The sequence below is a fragment of the Harpegnathos saltator genome, unplaced genomic scaffold, assembly GCF_003227715.2.
Source record: "Harpegnathos saltator strain DR-91 unplaced genomic scaffold, Hsal_v8.6 scaffold45, whole genome shotgun sequence".
In the NCBI taxonomy this organism is placed as follows: Eukaryota; Metazoa; Arthropoda; class Insecta; order Hymenoptera; family Formicidae; genus Harpegnathos; species Harpegnathos saltator.
Window position 1 is genome coordinate 1,789,926 of NW_020230261.1, and position 23,015 is coordinate 1,812,940.

The window sequence follows — 23,015 nt, forward strand, 5'->3', positions numbered from 1 at the left end:
GCTTGCGACTTTGCGACTAATGTAGAATGGGCTTACGGCATATTTAGATGGTCCTGACTTGTTTACTAATGAATGATTTTGTCGCAGCTATTGTAAAAGGGTGTATCAACACCTAAGCATAGAAAATGTAAATAAAAAAATAAACCCAAGAATTGTATTTATCTACCATGTTGAAATTAATAGACAGGAGGTATTCAATAAAACGATTAGAACTTATTATTAAACGGTTAAAACTTTTGTGATAGGAAAAATTATCTTTCTATCTTTTTATAATTTACAGATAATAACTTTAATTCCGTTTATATCTTAGTAAATAAGAACGAAGTAGCACAAGCCTCGGTAGCGCAGTAGGCAGCGCGTAAGTCTCATAATCTTAAGGTCGTGAGTTCGATCCTCACCCGGGGCAAATTTTTTGTACCTTCAATACAATTTAGAGATCAAGAATAATAAATTCTAGTTACCATTTTGTGTTTGCAATAAATCAGATAGATTATATATAAATCATACAAATATTATATACACTATATATATTATATAGGATGAATATAAACATGCAACATATATTTATATTTAATGATTCGCATAGCTAATATAATAAATACAAGTACTGAAATGATAAGTAACTGATGAAAAACAATTATTTTTATTTTTGTTTCTTTCTAGATTCATTAGGATTTCTTTTCATCCAATACTTGAAAGAACCACCTGATCTTATACCTAATATAGCTGACTTCGAATTTACGTCACGTGTAATAAATGGAGAATATCCAATTATATTGATAAAATCATTATCAAGCGGATTATTTTTAGTACGTGCTAATCGTGTTGGACATTGATTCGGCATTGGTTGATCTTCGCATAAAATAGGATTATTCGAATGCTTTCCACCTTTTGGCATTGGTAAAGAAAACTGGAAAAAAAAATTATCAATCTTATTAGTTCTTCTCATTTCAATATATATTATTAAATTATATATTAATATTGTATCAATAAATAACGTAACATACTTTCTTTCCTTTGGCTGAGAGAGGTTTTCGGAAATTTATGTGTAATTGTTGCTTTCCATTCTCATCTAATGTGACTCCCACTTTTTTCAGAGTTTTATTGCCACAATGTGGGCAGAAAACTTTCGTCATGATGCTAGTAGTCTTAAAGCAGGCATAGCATCGGAATATAAATGTCTGCATCTGTTTAATCATTCTGCCATCTAATGTAGCTACATTTAGTCCTATTTGCATGAGTACATTTTGCATAGCAAAATCCATCGTTAAGCATGCTACAGTTGCAGCTTTTTCCTCGAGTATTGCGGAATCCATTTGTTTTTTTATGTCAGCAAGATTACCTTAAAAAAGATATATTAAAAATTGATATTTGAATATATACAAAACTTCATCAAAAGATTATAATCATAAAATCAAATTTACCTGATGTGATCCAACCATCGTCGTCGTCATCATCATCACTATTGTCATTGTCATCACAATTATAATCTTCATCCAGAATCAATTCCATATTACCTTGTCTATCTTTAGATTTTGTTGTTCCAACTGGGACAAGGATATCATTCACAAGGTCTTTATTCTCATCCTCACCTTCAACTTTGAAATCTGTTGGATCACATGTCAATTTAGCAAATTTCTCAGATAAATTTTTAGTTTCCCATTCTTCTGGTTCTGATGTCTCATAATCTGATTTATTCAAAGATGCATTATAAACATCACATATATATAAAGATTGATCTTGATTTTTTGTATCATTTATTATATTATTTGCTGCTGAATCCTCTATAACCTGTATGTTTATATTTTCTTTAATATTTGTTTCTTCTATATTTTGCGAAGAAGTTTCTGTCTTATCTGCATTTAATTCTGTTTTTTCCTATATGTAAAATATAAATTTTTATTGACAGAAAAAATATATATAGGAAATATGTGTGGATATTTGTACACACATACATATATATATATATATATATATATCACACATGTACATGCATGTATATAAAATATCTTACTTTTTTCTTTGGCATATAAAAACCAACTGGTGGTTTAAGATTATCTTCATTTTCTTTGTCTCTCTCAGCAGTAGATTTAACAATTCTTGTAGTTGGAATATTTTTCAAATGGTCTGTTCCTATTTTCTCTTTTTCCAACTGATAAGTAAGTGCAATTATTTTGATATCAGTAGCTGATAAACTAGTGTAATCACCAGTTTTTTTGGCAAATTCAGTTACTATAAATATAACAATTGTATAATTAATATCAACATAATATTGACAGAAATGTTAAATAATCTAAAATTTTTAAGTTTTACTAACCAAATTTAATATTTTCAGTAAAAGCCTCTTGAACTTCTAAATCATAGGGTAAAACAACCAATCTTCTTAATTGTCTCTTGTTTGTGATTTCATTGATAACAGCTTGTTCAGTAAAAATATTTATACCAATATCCTAAGAATAAATATTTTTTATATTAAACATTCATATTGTGTGGTGTGGAGTTTTCAATGAGTTATATTTTAAATAAGATTACACCGATTGATATCAATAAAAATATTCTATGCATATAACCTCAAATTGAATGAAATAATTTACATTCATTTACTCAAAGGAAATGTGTGTAATAATTACCTGCAAACTAGCATTTTTTATAAAGGCACTCGTGTCAACAATGAGATATTGTATTTTATTTTTCTTATCCATAATTTAATTTTTTAGTAACACGTTTTAGTACATCGACGATAAAGAAATCAGTTCAGTTTGGTATATGGCTTTAGGTAGAAGGGTGTACCCATACGTCCTTCTCCGACGATAAAGAAAAATATTTTCGCTTCTATCGATACCGCATGGACGCATGGACTAAAGGCTCGTCTACATTAGCTGTAAAGGCTCGTCTACATTAGCTGTAAGAGTAAGGCTGTAAGGTTGCAAGGCACGAAATGAAATATTTTCATTCGCTGACAGCTTACGTTACAGCCTTACAGCCTTATTCTTACAGCTTTTGTAGACGAGCCTTGAGAGTAAGGCTGTAAGATTGCAAGACACGAAATGAAATATTTTCATTCGCTGACAGCTTACGTTACAGCCTTACAGCCTTACTCTTACAGCTATTGTAGACGAGCCTTATGAAATGGACCAACCATAATCGATTATTCTTATAATAATCGATTGTGGTTGGTCTATTTCTAATACCTCGTCTACAATAAAAGTCAGAGGCTGCGTTCCGTTTTACGCATCGAGCGCATCGATCGCAACCAATACGTTGCGCGCATTGATATCGTTCCGTTTTCGTTAATGCGCCTATGCGCTTTTGGAAACGGAACGACTTTTGATGCGTTTGATGTGAAAGGAAAAATGGATGCTACCATGGTCACAATGGACATCGAAACATTGACAACAATAGCCTTATTTTCATTAGTGAATGATGACAATAGAGTTAACAGCAGTGGTAGTAGTAGTAGTAGTGAGTCTATATTTTATCAAGAAATCTTGATCTGTAGAAAAATATTCACACACATGTATTAATTTAAAAATACAATTGAATTGTTTCTAAAACTTTAAAATTTCAATTTTACCTTTCGATGCTCTTAACGCGATCTCTTTTTCGAGAAACATAGTGATCATTTCGTTATCCACTAATACGGGGAATTCAACTTTGTCGACTTTGTCCATTGTACGTATCTGTGATTATCTGTATGTTTAAAATAAAAAAATATCGGTATGTTAAATATATCAGTCGTCACGTCACGTTGTCAGTATTTAAATAGGGTTATATAAAAGATTATAAATACTAATCTGCGCATGCACGCATCAACTGCTTCTAGTCCGAGCTGTAGTAGCTGATGCGCGCTTCATGCGATAGAGGTGAGAGTATTCTAGGGAATTCTATACGCCACCAATGCACGCATTAGCTGAAACGGAATGGTTCTCGATGCAATTAATGCGCTCGATGCGTGAAACGGAACGGACCCAGAGAGTCGTAAGTTGTACAAATTGACCAATCGCGGTCAATTATTTTTCTCTTACCGGACTATGATTGGTCAATTTCTACGATTTACGACTCTACGACTTCTATTGTAGACGAGGTATTACTGCTTACGCTTAGAACCTTATTCTTGCAGCCATTGTAGATGGGCCTTAAGCAGCCTAAGCAGCTTCTGCTGAACGCGGCCAATAGCTGCGTTCAGAAGAACAAAATGATCAGTAGGCGCTTAGTGATTCTCGTTCCTGATTGATAAATACTTCTGGGTCTATGAAGAATCTAAAAAAATGCTCCAGTCACAGACAATAATCACTAAGCGCTCTCTGATCACTTTGTTCTACTGAACGCGGCCATTGGTACGTATGACATACGTGTATATTCAACAACGGTTGTGTTCCAAAATTCACTGCCAGTATTGAAAATACATAGTTTGTATCACGTATATTATAGATTTTCAGTGCTGGCAGTGAATATCGGAACGCAGCCAACGTCTCACGTGGTCTGTTCTTTTCAGCTGCACTACTGAATTGGTGCAATAAGTTAAAGTGAGAAAAAATATAGTTGTCTCATTCTAACTTATTGCACTGCGGAACAAGTGCAATAAGTTAGAATGAGACACCTATATTTTTTCTTACTTTTAACTTATTGTACCAGTTCAGTAGTGCAGTTAAAAAGAACAGACTAACGATTGAATCCTTATTTTCTCAAATTTTTTATGTATAAATGTATGATCTACGTAAAAATTATAGAATTTATAACAAAGTGGTTATATAATATGAATATATTTAGTTATTAGTTATACAAACATTTATCGCGAATATACATGTAATTTTTTAGACGTCTTTTACAATTACGACTTTGACATCTGTGTGCACAAATTTCGAACGTGAACGGGTATTCCCGAATATTTTATATGAAACGGAGTTTTAGCATACATTGATTAGATTAAAGAATGAGTACGATGCTCGAGAGATATAAATCACTTCGTCAAGATTTCCTCAATGTAGTTGAGCCTGCTATAGATAGTAATATCTTAAATCAATTGAAGCACAATTATGCACATGAAATTGATTCAAGGCGAAAATTAAGCAAAGCAAAAGATTTCAAAACGTTTATAAGATTGCTAGAGAAACGAGATATCATTAGTTGTGACAATATAGAACAGTTATGGTTTATAACAAAGTTCATTGGCAAGCCAGAGTTGGAAGATAAATTGCTGAAATATGAAAATTGGGTGCAGAAAATGGCACCACCGTTTCCTTTTTATAATATGTACCAAAGTGATAATAGTAAATATTGTTTTTAATATTTTTTATGGATTAATTTATATTTTATATTATTTATAGAATTTATATCTTATTATAGAAAAGAACTAACATGTAGTTATAGTAATATAAAAGTTTATAAAATGTTTCTCTTGATATAGTGTTATATATTAATTGATATAAAATGATTTACTGAATTATAATGGTAGTATAATATTAAATTTTAATAATTTATGTTTCTCTATAACAGTAAGACCACAGAACCATGAAAACGCTACAGAAAATGTAGCATCATCTTCAGGATCACATAATGCCTGTAGTTCCACATGTAGTTCACATGAATCAACAATACAAAACTTAACTCTATCATTTAGTAATATCACACAGAAATACTATTCTGAACAAGAAGGAAAAACAGATGACAGAAGAAAATCATTACAACAAACAGGTAATACTAAACTATTAACTTAAGATTTTAAACATGTTTCATTTAATTTCTTAATTTTTTTTTTCATTTTCATGTACATAGCTTTACTATTATTTTGATATTTTTATTTTTATTTAAGTATTGCTCCAGATCAGTGAGAGACTAGGTCGATCTTGGAGAGATGTAGCTAGATATTTAGGTATTAGAGAATGTGAAATTGATGCTGTACAAAATAAATATCCTTGTGATTTAAAGGAGCAAAGTTTTGAGGTAAGCTATAAGTTTACATATATAAATATTTCTATATTTGTATTGTATATATAAATTAGTTGTGTATATAAATTAAAGATTAAATTTGAGTTTCAGTTTACACTAAATTATACAATTTTTGTAGATCTTGAAGATTTATATATCACAATCTGATAAAGAACGATGGACAATAGATTTAATACGAGCTTTGGAAAAAGGAAGGCGCAGAGATCTTAAGGAACTTGTAGAAGATTTAATGGTATCTCATAAAGATAAAAGATAATATATCAGTATGTATCTGTACAATTCTTTTCTGAAATTTTAATAATCTTTATAATGTAAGTTATATATTTAATGCCTTCATGTTTGTCACTTATAAATCATATAAAGCATATTTTAATTATTTGTCTGTATCATAATTGTTATGAATTTTACTTTTTCATATCCTTTAACTTTATATCATATTAATTATAAAATTATCAAATCTTGTAATGGTTTTAATTTATAATATTCAATTTTAGATATGAAGCATGATTTAAGAAATTTTTATACCATTTATTAATAATAAAAGATATATACAATATATAAAGTATATATAAAGTAAAAAAAAATTTAGAAATATTAAGTTGATAGAATTTAATTAATTATAAGTCACACAAATAAATAAAAATACTATGCACATTTATATATTTTTAATATATATAAGGAAACTATGCAATATAGTTTGCCAAAACTACTTTCAGTGAAGAATTTGCGATTTGACATAATTGCAAATAAAACTGTGGATGCTATATTCTAATATTTTATTGCAAAAAGAAAAATGTCACATATTAATTTATAAAATTTATAAATTGGTTTATAAATTCTTAAAATATGTGTATATATATATATATACATATATATATGTATGTAAATAAATGTCTAATATACATATATAGAAATATTACTAGAAATTATATATATATAGAAATGTTACTAGAATTTATTTGCTCAAAGATGAAGTTACACAAACGCATCCAAGCATATAAACTTATAATCACACGATCATATCACCAGTCACAGGAAAATACAGTTGTTTGCACATATTTTTCATTAAATATACTTGAACTTCAATCCTACCATTCACATCAACATAAGGTTGTACATGTCGAGTTATTAATTAATAATTTAATTATTCTTTCATTTAATTTCATCATTATGGAAAGACAAGCATAATGGCAATATAACATGCTTTCAAGATTTAATTTTTTTAATATAATATAAACTTATATTTTAAATAGTTTTGTTAATATAACATTATCCACTAGTTTCTGAGATTAATATCATACTGGACAATGTAGGGATTATATGAATTTAGAGTGTTTATTTAACATAAGTATTAAAATAAAAAAAGAAAGATATTTAAAGTGTATAAGTATTTTTTGTTTGACTTCCAGCTTTAACCATAGTATCTTTGTGTGCTTGATATCCCATAGACATTTTAGGTGTGATCCTCAATCTTTCTTTTAATTTACGCCTGTAAATAAAAAAAAATATTAACAAGGATTTAGCAACCTAGAAATATTTTATTGTTTTATTTTATTTTTCCTCAATTTTAATAGCTTACCCAATTTCCATAACACTATCTTCACTATTTGCATTTGAGGTCCAAACTCCAATTTTATCCCCTTTTGGCCTAATATTTACTACAGCTCCACATACATCATCTGAATATTCATTGAAAGCTTCTCCGATCATACAAAGTAAAATTTCTAACCAAAAATTATCTAGATCTGCAAAACGTTGCTTTTTATCTAGATTTATTAACCATCGTCCACCACATTTATTCTGCTCATCTTCCCACATAGGCCGAATTCCTTGTTTAAACATGCTATAGTCACAACCTTGCCTTAATTCAGAAGCTGTTTTTATGTGGTTATATAAACTGCAAAGGAAAAATATTTTTTTTTTCAAATTTGTTTTACAATTCATAAAAACTATTTACCATATGCAAGGAAAAGGAAAATCATTACCTCCAGAAATCCTCAGCTGTATCGAAACTTGTTATTTCCCGCTGACTCTCTTCCCATGATTTACTTTTATCAGGTTCATAATACCATAAAGTCCAAGTATTTTGCAAGGGATGTTTAATTAAATATTCAGGTGGGAATTCACCAGAATTCACAGCTTCCGTTTGCTTCCGATCGATTTCCTAAAAACAGATTCCATGTTGTTTATCTCAGCGCGACGCAAAATCGTGTCCTAATCGAACGTGACCATGTTACTTCGGAAATTAGCTGATTATATCTTATGCTCAGCCTGTCGTATATAACCTATACGATAATCCTCATCGTCCCTTCCCAATTGCTCCTTCGCAATCTTTCGCAATTTACACGTGTTCACGATATATAACGAATATATATAATGTAGTATATTTATAAATTGACGAAACGGTCACTGCCGTCCGGTATTTTTACAAGTACAAGATCGTTGTAACTTTCGCTTTTCTAGGATACTTTCTACAGTATATTGAAGTACGGGATGGTGATAGTTGGTGGGACGTGGAGGGAAAGGATATAGAAAGTTCGAAAACGACCATGCTGTTGTATGAAATTGAGATACTCCTTTATCAAACTTAACGAATTATTGACACGAGGGATCGCAACGCATGGCAACGTAATTATAGTTCTCGTTGCTGGGAATATACCTCGATTTCCTCCGTTGTGCTTGTAGCCATATCCCTTCGATGTGGGCGCTCTAATAATATAGTCTGCGGTCTGAAAACCGTCACAGTTGGCTTTACGTCTTCGACTGTCTCTTCGGGTACTTTCGGTAAAGTACAGGCAGCGCCGCCACGTTTCTTTTTCGTGTGACGCGCCTTTTTCGGCGACTTTCGGGGCGCAGGTAGCGCTTTGTTCGTTGTAGTTGCAGCTACGACCTTCGAAATGAAATCGGTGTTGTTGACAGAGGTTCCGCTACGAAAAGTTATTATACTGATCACCAGCTAATCTATCTCTATACATTGTTTTTAAATCAAGTAAAGATAATGCCTATATAACGAAATGCAGTGTATTAAAATAAAACTACAACAAAATATTGGTTGGAAAAGAATGTTTAGCTCTGGAGAAAACTAAACGCAGCTTTAAAGACGCATCTCGCATATAAAATTATACGTAAGCAATATATTTTGCAATATAATTTCAAGTTTGTCAATGTTAATTAATGCATCGAACAGATCAGGTTCGATCAATCAGGTTTCTCGTCCTTCGTTGCTCGAATTTGTCAACACATTTCAGCAAAATGTACTCTCGCCAATGCGCGTACTTTAATTTATGTGTGTAATGTAGTGTAGTGTAAATAGTATGTGTGTGTACGTGCGCGTGTATTTTGTGTGTGTGTATGTGTGTGTAGTATATATAGTATGTGTAGTGTGTGTAATATGTATAGCATATGTGTAGTGTGTGTATGTGTGCGCGCGTGTTGTGTGTGTGTGTGTGTGTGCGCGCGCGATAACAACTTGAGGCTTTATTAGAATAAAAATCATTAAAATAAAAAATACATTCGAATAATTCTGTTCTTTCAGGAATGCCAAGAGCGAGTGAATAGTGGAGTGAACGATATATACATTTTATCACCGCGATATCGCGAAATTGCGCGAGTCGCGCGTAAGTGAAAATTCGAATTTGAGTTCGATCCGCGTGGGCGGTAAATACATGGTGTACTTCAAGCTGCCGAGGGAAACGTCGCCAGCATCATAACTCGTGGTCGACCTTGCGATGTGATAAAACCTCCAACTGAGAACGTGAGCGCGTCGCGTTCCGTACACACGGACGTGTTGTCAGGGCTTCATTGTCCGTCGCGAATGTTTGTCCGTGACAGTTTGGATCACGCATCGCGCGACTTGTGCTCGAAGCTCGTTCGCACTCTCGCTTCGATCGCGATACACCTGTGCTCACGTTGTGTCCAGCGTGTGTGGCACACGCTGCGTTGCGTCGTGCAGATCGATAGCTTGAAAAAGAAAGAAACGGGGTGTCTGGTGGCCCATGGAGCGTAAACGGCGCGATGCAACATTCGATGCGACGCGACCGCGCGAAACGACAAATTGCATAACGCGCTAATTCCGCGAGATCACCGCAGCGGGGTCAGGGTCGTTCTTGTTTATTTATTTCCTGCAAAAATCGTCGCGCGGGGGTTGGTATCCCTGGTGTTTCTCGTAATACTATCTCCGCTCCTCACTCACGCCTATACAATGTGTTTACGTTGTAACTCGGGAAACGCTGCTTCCATGTAAGATCGCACCACACTGATACGTGTCTGCAATATGAAGCGCACGGTAATGCTCAGATTTCTATTTTCTACGGCCTCGCCGCGGCGATTCGAGTGATGCGCCATGTGCTTACTGTCGTCCGATAATAACATTATTCTAGGTTAACTTGTCAATGCTTAGACGTTATTTTCGTACTTGTTTGTACTGATATCGTTCACGCGATAATGCCATTGCAACACCAACGTAGCAGTTCTTGGTCGTACATGTCGTAAAATTTGCGCACTACGATGTATTCTTGCCGTTTTAATTCATGATTTCCTGATCTTTACAGTTGAAACTAAAGGTAGCTGAAGAAGACAGTGAAAGTAAACAGACCTTTGTCAAACAAGAATCAATGAACTACAGCTTCGAAGCTTCCTCGTATGCTAATTACTCGTCATCGAGTTCATCACCATCCACTATCGCTCAGCCACTACCAGGACAACCACCTTTGCCTGCTATGCCACCTCCTAGTGGAGTTCCACCCCAACCTCATGTATTTGGACCAGTGCCTTCCCAAGTCGCTCCTATTTCAACTTGGACACATGCACACAATCCTTGGCATTGGATAGCTACACAAACATCTCCCTTACCATCTCCAACTCCACGTGAGATTACTAATACATTTCAAAGAGAGATGCCTCTTAGAGGTAATTACATACGACGTGAAAGATTCACTCATAATAGAAATTATATGTATGGTCAAAGAAATAACTTTCATCGTAAAAATAGAAGGCCGGCAAGGGTTGGGCAGTCACAGAGTCAATTTGAACAAACAGCATATTTTAATCCAACATTGGCAAGCAGTCTTGGTTTAGAATGGCAAAGAAATAATTATACTACAACAGGGAATGATGTTATTATCAATCACATGACTGTTCCTCTACCTAATCATCCTATACCATCTCTCCCAACGGGAATTGTAACTAGCAGGCATGGTGAGGAAACAGAGAACCAGGATGAAAAAATTGTATCGGTAAATATATTTGAGTACAATATATATTTGGTATGGTGGATAATCCTAATTAAATATATTTTTTTCAGGAGGAAGTCGTAGTGAAGAAGAATAAACAGAGGAAACCAATGTCCCAGAGCTATCCTAGTAGACCTTGGAATAGAGAGGACGCGGAGAGAGCCCTTAAGACTGAAAATGAATACAATAAGACAGTTAAAGCGCAAAGCTTAATAATTAAATTCCCTGATCCAGATCTGAATAAGGATATCGTTAGATTATTCCATCCTGGTATACAAAATATACATTTTCAAAGTCCGAGTGGACCAAGATATTGTTTCATCCAGATGGCAGAGAATGTAAATATAGACGACACTATAAAAGAGTTGGAAAAAATTCCGTTTGGCACAGGACACTTAAAAGTCGAGAGGAAGTCGTTACGAGACGAAGATAACCCAATGCCAGAAGAGATAGATCCCTATACTTTATACATAGGAAATTTGCCTGAGTCTGTTAATGTAAACGAAGTAAAAAGTAAATTTCCAACTGCTGCACGAGTAGATGTAGGATATGCGCAAAAGATGAGAAATACTCGGTGAGTATTATTTATATATTTTCTAAGTGTATATATTTATATATATTTTTTTTAAACGTGTGTAAATATATTTATTATCAACGAAATGAATATTAACTCTTTAATTCCCAGATGCAGGTATAAATTATCTTTGACAACTTCATCTTTATATTAATATTTATGTCTTGTTACAGATATGCTTTTATAAGGTATAATAGTGTAGATGAATCAATATCAGCTTATAAACAAGCGCATGACCTAATGTGGGATACGAGGAGTATTATTGTTAGATTTAGACGGCAAAGAGGCAACACTTGTCTTCCCGGCGAACCTAAGCTTAATGTTAAGAAAGTTAAAGAGGAATTTAAGAAAGTTAAAGAGGAGTTTAAGAAAGTTAAAGACGAGCTCAGTAATGCCGCGCAAGTGAAAAAGGAACAGAAAGCGAATAATGTTGAGCCTAAATCTGGTGTTAAAAAAGTGAAAGAGGATGGAAATCAAGTGAAGAAGGAGGATAAAATCAACCACACGGATAAACCATCGACAAATCAAGAAATGAATATAGAAGCGCGATTGCAAGATAATTCTAATAAAGCACAAAATAGTAAACCAGCATTGCAAACTCCAGAACAAAATACGAATTCTCATTCATCTACATTACCAACTTCGATTACATCAGCTAAGACAGTACAAGAACAACAACAACCCTGGGTATAGATCTTTATCTTGAAAGAAAAACCAGTTATTGAGATTATTTCTGTGTACTATGTCAATCACGTTGATTGATTTCATTTATTCTATTGATTAATAATTACCAAACAAAAATATTAACTTGTTGAACTTAAAGAATATTTAAATAGCGAAATGTTTACGAATTCTAAGATATCAATTCGATTATGTTATACATGACCATATGAAATCAATGAAATAGTGAAATTTATTTTTAAAAAGATAATTTTTTAATTATCTTTCGATTAATTTTTTGATTACATTAATCACATTTTAGTTTCGTTGTGTTATACAATTATAACATCCATTTCCGTTGAAGATATAGAACATACGTAGATTGAACAATACGTACATTTGTTAACAAGAGATAATAAGTAGTTAGTAGATAATAAGTAGTTAGTCATATTAAGTCATATTTAGTACATTGGTACATTAATGTTTTTTTAGACCTCGCAGCCTCCTCAAATACCTTCAGCATCAGAAGCTCCACCACCATGTCCAACAGAAACAGAAACCGTGGAAGAAACGATAATGCTTACTGAAATAAAAGAGGAACCTGTAGATTACGATGAAATGGATATGCCTTGTAACATGCAATCAGATGATGACGATGACGACGATGATGACGATGACGACGACGACGATGATGATGATGATGATGATGATGAAGAATCGGATAATTCTGATGATGATGATTTTGAACAAGATGATGAGGATGAAGATATCGACGATGATGGAAATATAACATTCAATGATAAACCGCAGGATAAAGTACCACAAGATGATAAAGAGGAACCAACAGATGTAAATATTAATGCATTAATAAATTTATATTTATTTAAGATCGATATATATATATTTGACATTTTTTTGTTTCAGCATCTCGACGAGATGTTTAGCGAATTAGAAAATATGACTGGCGACATCGGTTTCTTGAAAAATTAAATAAATTATCATTTCAATATCCATAATCACGCCGCCCCTAACAGTTGTCCCATACTTAATGTGTACATATTATGTATGTAGCTATATAACGTAACGAATGAGACTGCATGTATTTAAATATGATAGTGTAAGCATTATTCTAATTAAGGCTCCTGTCTACAATTTATCTCACTGCAGTCAAATTGAATTATGACGTCAAAAGCGAGAAATCACGTGGTCTTTTTCTCACACTGTATATCGAAATAATTGAATTTTTTCCGCATGCCATTATAGGCGTTCAATAGTATGAATTAGTCAAATATACTGACTTTTTTTGTTTCGTAGTAACAAATAATCGTAAATTTTATACAATTATAAAATCCATTTCCGTTGAAGATATAGAACATACGTAGATTGAACAATATGTACATTTGTTAACAAGGGATAACAAAATAGAAAGCGTTTTACATATTACTATTACATATACAATTTTTATATTAAATGCAGGTGATAATATGTAAAAAAAATTTATTACAGTATGTAAGAAGTATGAGAAAATACGCATGCTTCCTCACTTTCTCACAACGTCAATATTCAATATAGCTACAGTTTAGGAGTCTTTTGTAATTATTATCTTTTCCAATAAATTTGAATATAAGGTTCAGATACATATATATAAACCCGAAATTATGTAATGAACTAAATTATATTAAAATTATTATTTTATGTACTTTTTGTAGTAATCAGTTTATGTTTATTCATCATTTTATTCAATAATGTTTTTTTTATATTGAGGTCTATGAATAATAGAGAATTAACCATTGGTCATTATTAAATACGCTTGAATACAAATTTACAAATTGATGTCAATTATGATTAGCAGATTAAAATCTTGTCACGTTACAGAAATTAATAATAATATACTCTTGTACATACAGTTGTAAATTAAAAAGAGTAAAACTATATTTACTTATTCTTTTACGTGCTGTATCGTAGATCATGTTTGTTTTTTGTACTATATTATGCTTTTGGTTCTAAAAATGAAATAAATATTTCAATAGACATTGAAAGAAAAAGAAAGAAAAATATAAAAGAAACCTAGAAAGTGATCTAAGTATTTTATGGATTTGAACACCGGATATATCTTCAACAGTTTATATCTGCTTAACAGCTGCCATCTACTTCCGCCCCAAAAACAACGGCCAGTAAAGCGCGGGTAATTGTTAGCTGAAGAAGCCGCGAGAATACTTATTGCGTCGGTCTGTCTACGGGTACCGATCCAATCTGCTTTTCATTTCACCGATTAATTGAGATTATCGAATTTATCAACGGCACCATGTTTGAGGCACGTTTAATACAAAGTGCAATCTTGAAGAAGGTATTGGATGCTGTAAAGGATCTTTTAACCGAAGCAACGTTCGAATGTTCCGACTCGGGCATTCAAGTTCAGGCAATGGACAATGCTCACGTTTCGTTGGTCTCCTTAAATCTCAGAAGCGATGGTTTCGACAAGTATCGTTGTGATCGGAACCTTTCAATGGGCATGAGTATTAGTTGGTAAGACAAGGAAAATTATTCTTGCTGATTTGGAGGTTATCCTCTGGTCATTAACGCGCTCGTCGAACAAAGAAAAATAGGATTTGTTCTCTTGCTTACACTTTCTGCACTTTGAACGAAAGAGATAAAACAATTTATACCTTCAACTTTAGTTTTTACACGTAAATATTTTTTACATTTTGTAAAAGAAATTTGTACATGAGTTTGTTTCGAAATATTTGGAAGCTCTTTGAATTCAATCATAAGTTGTAATATTTAATCATTAAAATATTAATTACTGCAGTCAACATAGTATATCTTAAAATTGTCATAAATTTTAAAGTTTCCACACTAAAGGAATGAATTTGTTACATAGTTTGTGCTATGTAATATATACATATTATATACATACACAATTTGAAAGAAAAGAAAATAAAAAGAAAATACAAAAAATACAAAAGAGAAATTCACAGCCATTAATTCTCAACTCAGATTGTTGAGGTAATTTTTATGACTGTGTTATGATAAACACTGTTTAATGTTTTTTAGTATGTCAAAAATTCTACGATGTGCTGGTGCGGAAGATACGGTAACCCTTAGAGCATGGGATAATCCAGAATCTGTTATTTTTATATTTGAATCGCCAAATAAGGAGAAGCTTGCTGAGTATGAAATGAAGCTGATTAATATGGATCAAGAGCACCTTGGCATTCCTGTAAGGTCCTTTTACATAAAATAATTGACTGAATTGTACAATGCTCTTGATCATTTTATAGGAAACCTCATACTCATGTGTGGTCAAAATGCCATCTGGAGAATTTACACGCATATGCAGAGATCTGAGTCAATTTGGAGAATCCATAACTTTTGCTTGTACTAAGGAAGGTATAAAATTCAGCGCCTCTGGTGATTATGGTTCAGGTAAGCTTCTTGTATTTTTTAAAAATAAATATGTGGTAATTATGTAGTTTACCTTTTATATCTTATCTACTTACGTTTGTGTCATGAATTAGAGTTGCTTTCGTCATTTTTTGGAATCAAAATTCTTCTGTACTTGATTCAAAATTCAGCACTTGTGTTTATGGCACAATAGGTGCAAACTGACTGGATAATTTAACTTCAAATAGGGAATGTATTTGAAATGTTTATCTCCTGATCTTTTGAGCAAAGGTCATGTGTTATATATACTTTCTTCTGTTTACATTTTTATCCTTGATAGAACATAAACTGCTTTGATAGAAACATAAACATGTACTGTTTGTTATAATCAAACACAAAAGCTATATAGAATATGTTAGATGCATTTATACATACATAGAGAGAGATTTATATAGTTAATATAAAAATTTTGAGACTTGTAGCATGTTTATAATTAATATAATATATGTACATATATATCATATAATCATTACACATATTGCTTCTTTTTTCTTGCAGCTAATATCAAATTAGCGCAGACTGCGGATGCGGATAATGAAGAGGAAGCAGTAATAATTAATATGCAAGAGCCAGTAAAATTAACATTTGCTTGTCGTTATTTGAATTGCTTCGTGAAAGCCGGTCCTCTATGTAATCAAGTTCAACTGTCTATGTCTGATGATGTTCCTCTGGTATGTGAATATAAGATCGGCGATATTGGACACATCAGGTATTATCTGGCACCCAAAATCGACGACGAGGAAGAAAATTAAAATAGCGCAAAGCGTAAATTGATACACCGATAAGTTGTAATTATCGCTATTATACCATAATATGATATTGTTTGAATTTAAATTCTGCCACAATGTTTCTAATGTCGCCATATTTATTTCGTTAGAAAAAGAGATTAATTGGCTTGACACTGTAATTGCGAGAATATAACGCTAGACATATATATTTTGGTAAATAACAAAAATTAAGTGTCCCGATATGTTTATATTTGAGGTACAAGTAAGGCAAAGTTAAAAAGAGTACTTTTAAGGTAATATATTATTTTAATTTTACATTTAAAAGTCATTTGGCTCGTCACAGTGCTAGCGCAATGCAGAATTGACACTAAAATTCATAGGTAGAGTGACACAATGATTAATATAGCAAAATGGTGTCATCCTCTTAATCAATATTCACATTATTACTGTTATGTTCCAGAGACTGTGACAGTATTTTGATAATATCGCATCATTTTTTTTTTTATATATAAGAAGAACTCAATATATTTCCAAAAAATTTGATGAATTTTGAATTATATATTACTCTTATATACCTAGCCTAATCGAAATTCCAAGTTTTTGCTTAATGCAAGTATCTTATCTCTTATACGTTTGTGTGTATAAGCTACTTTAATATAAAAATACATAATTAACTTACGAGCTGAGGGAATAAAAGGGCTATCATGGATGGAATAGCCTAGAAGTATACAGTTAAATCTTAAATAGTTTGGATTTCGTATAATCACTAAATAATTAAGTCAATAATTATAATTAATCGTGTTAAATATTGATTTATACTATAGAATTATTTTACACGCAAGCACTCCTCGACAGATCTCTAGAAGTAGTTAAGTTATTCAGCATTTGTCTTTCATATTTAAACAAAATTTCCAATAAAACAACGTTCTTCTTTTTATGCGTGCACGCTACATTATAGAGAAGGAAAAAGATTCAGAATAACGAAACAAGACATTTTGGCAATATTAATCAGCCTCTTTGGTATTAAAACCCTGATATTGCTTTCTGGTTTCAACTCAAGAATCCAAAGTCACTAACGAGAGGAGCTCTATTATTTTATACATCGTTAAAATGAAGATTATCATATATAAAGAGAACGCGATTTTTTTTACTACTCTTTAGAAAAAATAGTTTGTATAGATTTCTCTCCAAAATGCATTGTGAAGTTCTTCAGATGCGCTCAGTGACTTATCAGTGGAGATTCACACAGATCTCGACGCTTAGTCCGTCATCACGTGAATCTGATTTGGCATCCGAATACATTATTACAGTATAGATACGCGGTCAGTCTACAGACATAAAATTGAATTTACAGAACGATACTGTATGATTTCTCTCCACGACTGAGCCATGCAAACAGAAACATACACGCGTCGGAAAGAAATGTGAGGGGACTTAAGCATTCGTGCTACCGTTACTCCCGTACAAGCTAGGATGCACGTATTTGTCATGCAGTGTCCTTAAGTGCCTCAGCAAATTGCTCTTTACGTTGAAGCCTTTTTTACAGTAGGAACAGAGGAAGGGCTTTTCTCCTGTATGCGTTCTCTGGTGGATGACCATCGAGGCGTGACTTGGGAATTCCTTTTGACATATGTTGCATAACTTCTGATGATTATGAACCCTTTTCGGCTTCGGAGGCGCCGAATTGTTCATCAAGGCCAGTTGTTCCTCCGTGTGTTCCGTTTGTATATGACGTACCCATTCCTGCGGTGTGGAGTACATGTTACCGCACAGGTCGCATTTCAACGGCGGGAAGTCTTTGCTGTCATCGTTCACGTCGTCCTGAAAACGTGTCTTTCCGTTTCAAGGAGTGTCTGTCGTTTCGCGTACATATAAACGTATCGCTCGAATAGAACACGCGAGAATGCGTACCTTCCGTTTCTTTCTCCGATTTTCGGTCATGTCAGCGTGCGTGAATTCTATATGCCTCACCCAATCTGACGGCCTGTTGAACGTTTGACTGCACATGTCGCATGTCAATGGTGTATACTCTTCTTCCTCCATGTCTCCATCCTCGTCCGCACTGTGTACGATTTCCTACGATGAGAGTAAGAATAAAAACTTGTGATTGCTCATTTAATTATCGCTACGTTAAGAAAACGATCCGCTGGGCGATTCATTGTACTTATTTTACATACTGGTTTGATATCGATTTCATGGTCTATCGTAAGCGATTCCGACGGATCGATCGTTTCTTCCCAATCGATTGGCTCGTCCTTCACTAGCAGTTCCAGATTCAGTTCGGTCTAGAAGAAAGAGAAAAAGGGGAAAACACGTTAGACTTCACGGTTTAAATCATTGGACGGAAGTTCTCGTTTTATCGCGTTGTTCGATCTAAGTATAAAAACTGCCTCACGTTTTCGCCACCTTCGCTCTTCGTCTTATTCGTCTCAACGTCGCTGTTAACGGCCTTCTTCTTTTTGCCGTTCGCCTCGAGATTCTCTTTGTTCTTGTTTTGTTCATTATTTTTGTTCTCCTCCAAGACTTTTTTCGTTTCGGATTCGTTGGTCTTTTCATCGGTAATTTTCTCATTGCTCTTCCTCTCGATTGGCTTCTGAGTCTGTACATTATTTTGAGCGGTGGCCGCCTGTTGCGCACCCTCAACTACCTTCTCCTGAGTCGGTTGTATCAGCTTGATCTTTTGTATCTGCCCGGTCAACTGCGACGGCTCTCTCTTGTCGCGCTCGATCTTCTGGTTGTTCGACTGTATGTTCTCCTTCTTGCTACCAGTGTTCGATCTCCACAAGCCACGTACACGCAAGATATCGCCTGCTTTTAAGACTCCCTCCAGTTGATCGTTCGCCACGGTGGCCTCACCGCTGTACATATACTGTATCAGGATCTTCAGCGTGCGGTATCCGATCTCTGTGGGTAATACCTGAAGCACAGGAATCACGTAGCGAATTAGCTGTAACATACATCCCGTTCGGAGTCTGCGAGCAATTTGACGATAAATGAAGAAAAGACAGTATCTCGGACCCACAGAAAATGTTGCTAAAATATACCGTATTATCTGGAATTTTGTATGGATAAGGATGTCCTTATGAGGACAGGGATACTGTATGAGGAAGGATTCGAGGCATAATTCAATACCAACCACAATTATCGGAGCATTGGTGTTCGCGCCGAAATGGCATGTCTGAAAAATATGACTGAGGTACGACGAGCAGGCCGCAAGGACAAATCGGTGAGCCGCCACGTGCCGGCCGCAGGACGTGGCCAGCAGGACGTCCGCGAAAGACTCCGAGTGGAGCAGCGTTGCGACAGAGGTGTGCAGATGCTCGCCGTAGCTGTGCCACTTGAGCTGATAATCCGACGCGGCGATTGCCATTTTTTCTGAATCAGACGAAAGCGATGCCGAATTATAAATTACACATGACGCGTACAAGTGTCTTATGACAATAACGTCGTCGTAGTCGTCGTCGTCATCGTTGGCGTCGCGTATCCAGCGCCAAATCTTAACTTTTATTCGTTATTAGAAACGTAATCTCGATGCGATCGCGCGGCGCAGGGCGAGAATCGGACTCGATTCGTCAAATGCGATTCTACACGGAGAATTTGTATGAATCCTTCACATGTCATTTTTATTTTGCCGATGATCCGACCGAGATTCTCGATGAGAGTTATCGCGCGGCACTGGTATATTCTCCCCGGTCTCGTTGGCCTCAGCGTCTTGCGCACTTCTATCCTATATCGATCAATCGCCGCGATTAGCGATTGCGGATAATTATCTGCAAAGGCGGTCGCGCGAGAAAGCTACGTCGCTCTCTCGCTGACGATCGGCCCTTACATGATCTCGCGAAGCGTCTTCGCGATCTAGCGTGAACGAACGGGCGAAAATGGATCTAGCGAATCGGATCCATGTAGAGACGAGAGCCCGAGACGGTGCTCCTTCTGGCCGATCGTTAGCTCTCTCTATTCCGCGGACGAACTGTCAAATGTTTCGTTGCGGTCACGTTTGCGGCGATACTCTGTCGTCGTCGTCGTCGTCGTCATCGTCGTCGTCGTCGTCGTCGACGTCCTCGTCGTCGTCGTCGTCGTCGATGTCGTCGTCGTCGTCGTTTGTCGCCCGCCCGCGCGCGTATACAGATCAATGCAGCGCGATAAGTCGCAACGTGTGATAACTCGCCGTTGCGCGGCGTATCACTCTCGCCGTCGCGGCGATTTGCCGATCTCTCGCGGTCTCTCGCCGCGCGTTAATCGAATTTGCCCAACTCAATCGGGCATACATGTGTCACAGGCCGTGACCGTCACAATTTACTATTCGTCCGCCGCCACCGCCGCCACCACCACCGATGTCGCCGACGACGCAGCGAGAGATCAAGTCTACACCCTTCACCCTCTCTCGACGTCGCCGACGTCGCGAACGCGCGCGTCCACTACTACTTTTTCCTTGTGTCACGGTACTTCACGTCGTGAGTATATACGCGCCCGCAGGGAACACTCCGCCGTGTCTCCTCTACGCTACGGAGATCCACACTGACTCTTATGCTCGCTCGAGAACTGCCTTTGCCGATTACGCTCATGTCTCCCGACGCTCGTGCCGCCTCGTGAATCATCAGCATCGTCGTCCACGAGGCGAGCGTGAGAGAATGCGTCGCGAGAATGACGGCTGCTTCTCTCTCGTAGGCCGGACGCGATTTACCTGAGAACATCGGCGCACTTGATGACGTTGATACGAGGATCCACACGATTGCGAATTTGAACGCGAGATCTCAAGTCCAACCGAGACAATGACAATGACAACGACAACGACGACAGCTATGATGACGACGACAACGATGAGACGACGATGGGGACGAGGACGAGGCTGCGTGCACAGCGCGGCGTATCTCGCGCGCGTCGTCGGTGTTTTGAAAGGCGCTTCGCGCGGACACGGGGCACGGGGCAGATACGAGCATCGAACGAACCGCCGCGTAGGGGCCTAAAAATCGATATTTCGGTCTTTGCTCCATCCTCTCCGGTGCGGCGCGGCGCGGTGCGGTGCGGCCGTGCTGGCTCGCCGGCTTTCGCCGGCTAGGTAGGTAGGTAGGTAGGGTATGCCCCCCTGTTCATCATCGATTTTCCCGGCTACCAATCGCACGCATCCATTTATCGCATCGATCGTCCGAGCTGATTTCAGCGTTTGCGTCCGTACGTCCATCCGCCCGCTCCGCGATTCATGCACCCTCCCGGTCCCCTGCCCACCCCTCCCGCGCGTTCAACCTACCTACCTACCAACCTACCCTTCATACCCCACCGCCGGGGGTACCCTTCCGCGTCTCACTCGTCCCGCGACTCTCTACCCCCTCGTCGTCGAGGCGACCCTCGCTGCCGCTGCCGCTGCCACCACCATCACCATCACCATCACCACCACCACCACCGTCACCGCCGCCACCGCCGCCACCGCCGTTGATTCGGCTGTACCTTCGACGCCGTAGATACGTAGGCTCGACGCGAGAGAATTGTCGAGAGGGAGGTCGACCTCGCAGATCTGAGACGTCCGCTCTAACTCCGATGCCTGTTGATATCCCGCTGCAAGAACCTCCGTTCGCTTCTTCGCGCCGTTTTCGTTCCCCCGTCGAGCTCTCCCTCTTGCAGAAACAGAACGTCTGGTGAATTGTCGCGGAGTATCGATTACCCGCTTCTGCCGCTCGATGATCTACCGTTCGCACGAGGGATCGGCGTACGCCCCTTCCTCCGTTCGTCGCGTCGACTCTGGCGCAGTGTGTTCCTACGTTGAAAATTCAAGTCGAATTAATCACTTGCGGAAGGTATCCATCCGGGCGACTTTGTCTCCTCGCTGATCGCAATTTCGATTCTCCGTAGCCGCAGATATAACGTGGGGCGAGTCGAGATCGACCTTGCGACGGAAAGTGTAGGATTGAATAAAAACGAAACGAACACGCATCGCGAACTCCGCGATGACGGTTGGTTGTTAGTCGGTTAGGAAACATTGAAGAATCGGTAGAAAACAATGCAGCCGGCGAAGCCGCCGCGGCATCCGTTGTCGCGGCGGGGTTCAAAGCCGCGGTATTTTACAAACGCAGCGTACCTACCTCGTCGACGTGTTTTTCTAATCTTCGGGCTCGTCGTGCACTCTTCCGTGTGCGTGCGTGTTGCTCCGTCACTGACGCGGCACGCCGCAGCAGGAGTTTCGCGCGATGCACGACGCGTTGAGGGATCTATAGATCATCTCGAGCCTTTGCCATTCATCTCGCGGAAATCTCACGATCGAGAGGGTGTCGTTCGTGCCCGAAGATGGCGCCGACGGTAGGATTGTTCGATTTCCAGGATTTCCTTGACCGTGTGCGTGTGTGTACGTGTGCGGCCGGTGCGCGGCGACGTACCGCATTGCGTCGACGACCCATTTTGCAACGGGGGCGATAAGTCGCGCGCTCTCTCTCTCTC

General features: G+C 36.9%; 6 protein-coding genes and 1 non-coding gene across 13 annotated transcripts; 4 read left to right on the forward strand and 3 right to left on the reverse strand.

The window, feature by feature from the left end:
* The first annotated feature begins 333 nt into the window (after nt 1–333).
* TRNAM-CAU (transfer RNA methionine (anticodon CAU)) lies at nt 334–406 on the forward strand. Its single transcript has one exon. It is a non-coding gene; the product is annotated as a tRNA-Met (tRNA).
* A 171-nt stretch (nt 407–577) lies between these two features.
* Nucleotides 578–2,702, reverse strand: LOC105183934 (RNA-binding protein NOB1). Its single transcript, XM_011142384.3, has 6 exons — nt 2,631–2,702; nt 2,318–2,450; nt 2,015–2,232; nt 1,425–1,878; nt 1,008–1,342; nt 578–910 (listed from the first exon to the last, which is right to left on the reverse strand). The coding sequence occupies exons 1-6, from the start codon at nt 2,700–2,702 to the stop codon at nt 644–646; spliced, it is 1,479 nt and encodes a 492-aa protein (XP_011140686.1). The 3' UTR covers nt 578–643.
* Nucleotides 2,703–4,693: 1,991 nt separating this feature from the next.
* On the forward strand, nt 4,694–6,358 carry Fadd (fas-associated death domain protein). The gene is made up of 4 exons (XM_011142386.3): nt 4,694–5,270; nt 5,497–5,694; nt 5,813–5,943; nt 6,068–6,358. The coding sequence occupies exons 1-4, from the start codon at nt 4,934–4,936 to the stop codon at nt 6,203–6,205; spliced, it is 804 nt and encodes a 267-aa protein (XP_011140688.1). The 5' UTR covers nt 4,694–4,933; the 3' UTR covers nt 6,206–6,358.
* Nucleotides 6,359–7,265: 907 nt separating this feature from the next.
* Nucleotides 7,266–16,056, reverse strand: eIF4E4 (eukaryotic translation initiation factor 4E4). Of its 2 annotated transcripts, none has more exons than XM_011142400.3 (5): nt 15,915–16,056; nt 8,609–8,839; nt 7,935–8,113; nt 7,529–7,846; nt 7,266–7,438 (listed from the first exon to the last, which is right to left on the reverse strand). In XM_011142400.3, the coding sequence occupies exons 1-5, from the start codon at nt 15,945–15,947 to the stop codon at nt 7,324–7,326; spliced, it is 876 nt and encodes a 291-aa protein (XP_011140702.1). In that variant the 5' UTR covers nt 15,948–16,056; the 3' UTR covers nt 7,266–7,323. The 2 variants fall into 2 exon arrangements, with proteins under 2 accessions (XP_011140702.1, XP_011140700.1); XM_011142398.3 differs by having other exon boundaries at nt 8,609–8,876; nt 15,915–15,940.
* Pof (RNA binding domain-containing protein painting of fourth) lies at nt 8,902–14,063 on the forward strand. 2 transcript variants are annotated; one of them, XM_011142396.3, is made up of 6 exons: nt 8,902–9,074; nt 10,500–11,183; nt 11,252–11,754; nt 11,928–12,441; nt 12,907–13,263; nt 13,339–14,063. In XM_011142396.3, the coding sequence occupies exons 2-6, from the start codon at nt 10,563–10,565 to the stop codon at nt 13,402–13,404; spliced, it is 2,061 nt and encodes a 686-aa protein (XP_011140698.2). In that variant the 5' UTR covers nt 8,902–9,074; nt 10,500–10,562; the 3' UTR covers nt 13,405–14,063. The 2 variants fall into 2 exon arrangements, with proteins under 2 accessions (XP_011140698.2, XP_011140696.2); XM_011142394.3 differs by lacking the exon at nt 8,902–9,074 and adding an exon at nt 9,711–10,234.
* PCNA (Proliferating cell nuclear antigen) lies at nt 14,720–17,127 on the forward strand. Its single transcript, XM_011142393.3, has 5 exons — nt 14,720–14,940; nt 15,469–15,634; nt 15,696–15,840; nt 16,357–16,646; nt 16,736–17,127. The coding sequence occupies exons 1-4, from the start codon at nt 14,720–14,722 to the stop codon at nt 16,608–16,610; spliced, it is 786 nt and encodes a 261-aa protein (XP_011140695.1). The 3' UTR covers nt 16,611–16,646; nt 16,736–17,127.
* LOC105183936 (zinc finger and BTB domain-containing protein 14) lies at nt 16,512–22,918 on the reverse strand. Of its 5 annotated transcripts, XM_025301847.1 has the most exons (7): nt 22,664–22,918; nt 22,032–22,338; nt 19,723–19,961; nt 18,982–19,503; nt 18,764–18,871; nt 18,498–18,662; nt 16,512–18,407 (listed from the first exon to the last, which is right to left on the reverse strand). In XM_025301847.1, the coding sequence occupies exons 3-7, from the start codon at nt 19,954–19,956 to the stop codon at nt 18,021–18,023; spliced, it is 1,416 nt and encodes a 471-aa protein (XP_025157632.1). In that variant the 5' UTR covers nt 19,957–19,961; nt 22,032–22,338; nt 22,664–22,918; the 3' UTR covers nt 16,512–18,020. The 5 variants fall into 5 exon arrangements, with proteins under 5 accessions (XP_025157632.1, XP_025157630.1, XP_011140690.1 ...); XM_025301845.1 differs by lacking the exons at nt 22,032–22,338; nt 22,664–22,918 and adding an exon at nt 21,851–21,878; XM_011142388.3 differs by lacking the exons at nt 22,032–22,338; nt 22,664–22,918 and adding an exon at nt 21,271–21,524.
* Between the last annotated feature and the right edge of the window lie 97 nt (nt 22,919–23,015).

Excerpts from the sequence above, each read along its gene's own strand:
- PCNA (XM_011142393.3), top strand. The coding sequence starts at position 14,720 with ATGTTTGAGGCACGTTTAATACAAAGTGCAATCTTGAAGAAGGTATTG. Across the intron at positions 15,635-15,695 it reads AAGAGCACCTTGGCATTCCT|GAAACCTCATACTCATGTGT; the intron begins GTAAGGTCCTTT and ends ATCATTTTATAG. Across the intron at positions 15,841-16,356 it reads CTCTGGTGATTATGGTTCAG|CTAATATCAAATTAGCGCAG; the intron begins GTAAGCTTCTTG and ends TTTTTCTTGCAG.
- eIF4E4 (XM_011142398.3), bottom strand. Across the intron at positions 8,114-8,608 it reads GCACAACGGAGGAAATCGAG|GAAATCGATCGGAAGCAAAC; the intron begins GTATATTCCCAG and ends ATCTGTTTTTAG. Across the intron at positions 7,847-7,934 it reads ACAGCTGAGGATTTCTGGAG|TTTATATAACCACATAAAAA; the intron begins GTAATGATTTTC and ends TTTCCTTTGCAG.
- LOC105183934 (XM_011142384.3), bottom strand. The coding sequence starts at position 2,702 with ATGGATAAGAAAAATAAAATACAATATCTCATTGTTGACACGAGTGCC. Across the intron at positions 2,451-2,630 it reads TAAAAAATGCTAGTTTGCAG|GATATTGGTATAAATATTTT; the intron begins GTAATTATTACA and ends ATTTATTCTTAG. Across the intron at positions 2,233-2,317 it reads TACTGAAAATATTAAATTTG|TAACTGAATTTGCCAAAAAA; the intron begins GTTAGTAAAACT and ends TTATATTTATAG.
- Pof (XM_011142394.3), top strand. Across the intron at positions 12,442-12,906 it reads AAGAACAACAACAACCCTGG|ACCTCGCAGCCTCCTCAAAT; the intron begins GTATAGATCTTT and ends ATGTTTTTTTAG. Across the intron at positions 13,264-13,338 it reads ATAAAGAGGAACCAACAGAT|CATCTCGACGAGATGTTTAG; the intron begins GTAAATATTAAT and ends TTTTTGTTTCAG.
- LOC105183936 (XM_011142388.3), bottom strand. Across the intron at positions 19,504-19,722 it reads CCAATGCTCCGATAATTGTG|GTATTACCCACAGAGATCGG; the intron begins GTTGGTATTGAA and ends CCTGTGCTTCAG. Across the intron at positions 18,663-18,763 it reads ATGAAATCGATATCAAACCA|GAAATCGTACACAGTGCGGA; the intron begins GTATGTAAAATA and ends CTCTCATCGTAG.
- Fadd (XM_011142386.3), top strand. The coding sequence starts at position 4,934 with ATGAGTACGATGCTCGAGAGATATAAATCACTTCGTCAAGATTTCCTC. Across the intron at positions 5,271-5,496 it reads TATGTACCAAAGTGATAATA|TAAGACCACAGAACCATGAA; the intron begins GTAAATATTGTT and ends TCTCTATAACAG. Across the intron at positions 5,695-5,812 it reads AAAATCATTACAACAAACAG|TATTGCTCCAGATCAGTGAG; the intron begins GTAATACTAAAC and ends TTTTTATTTAAG.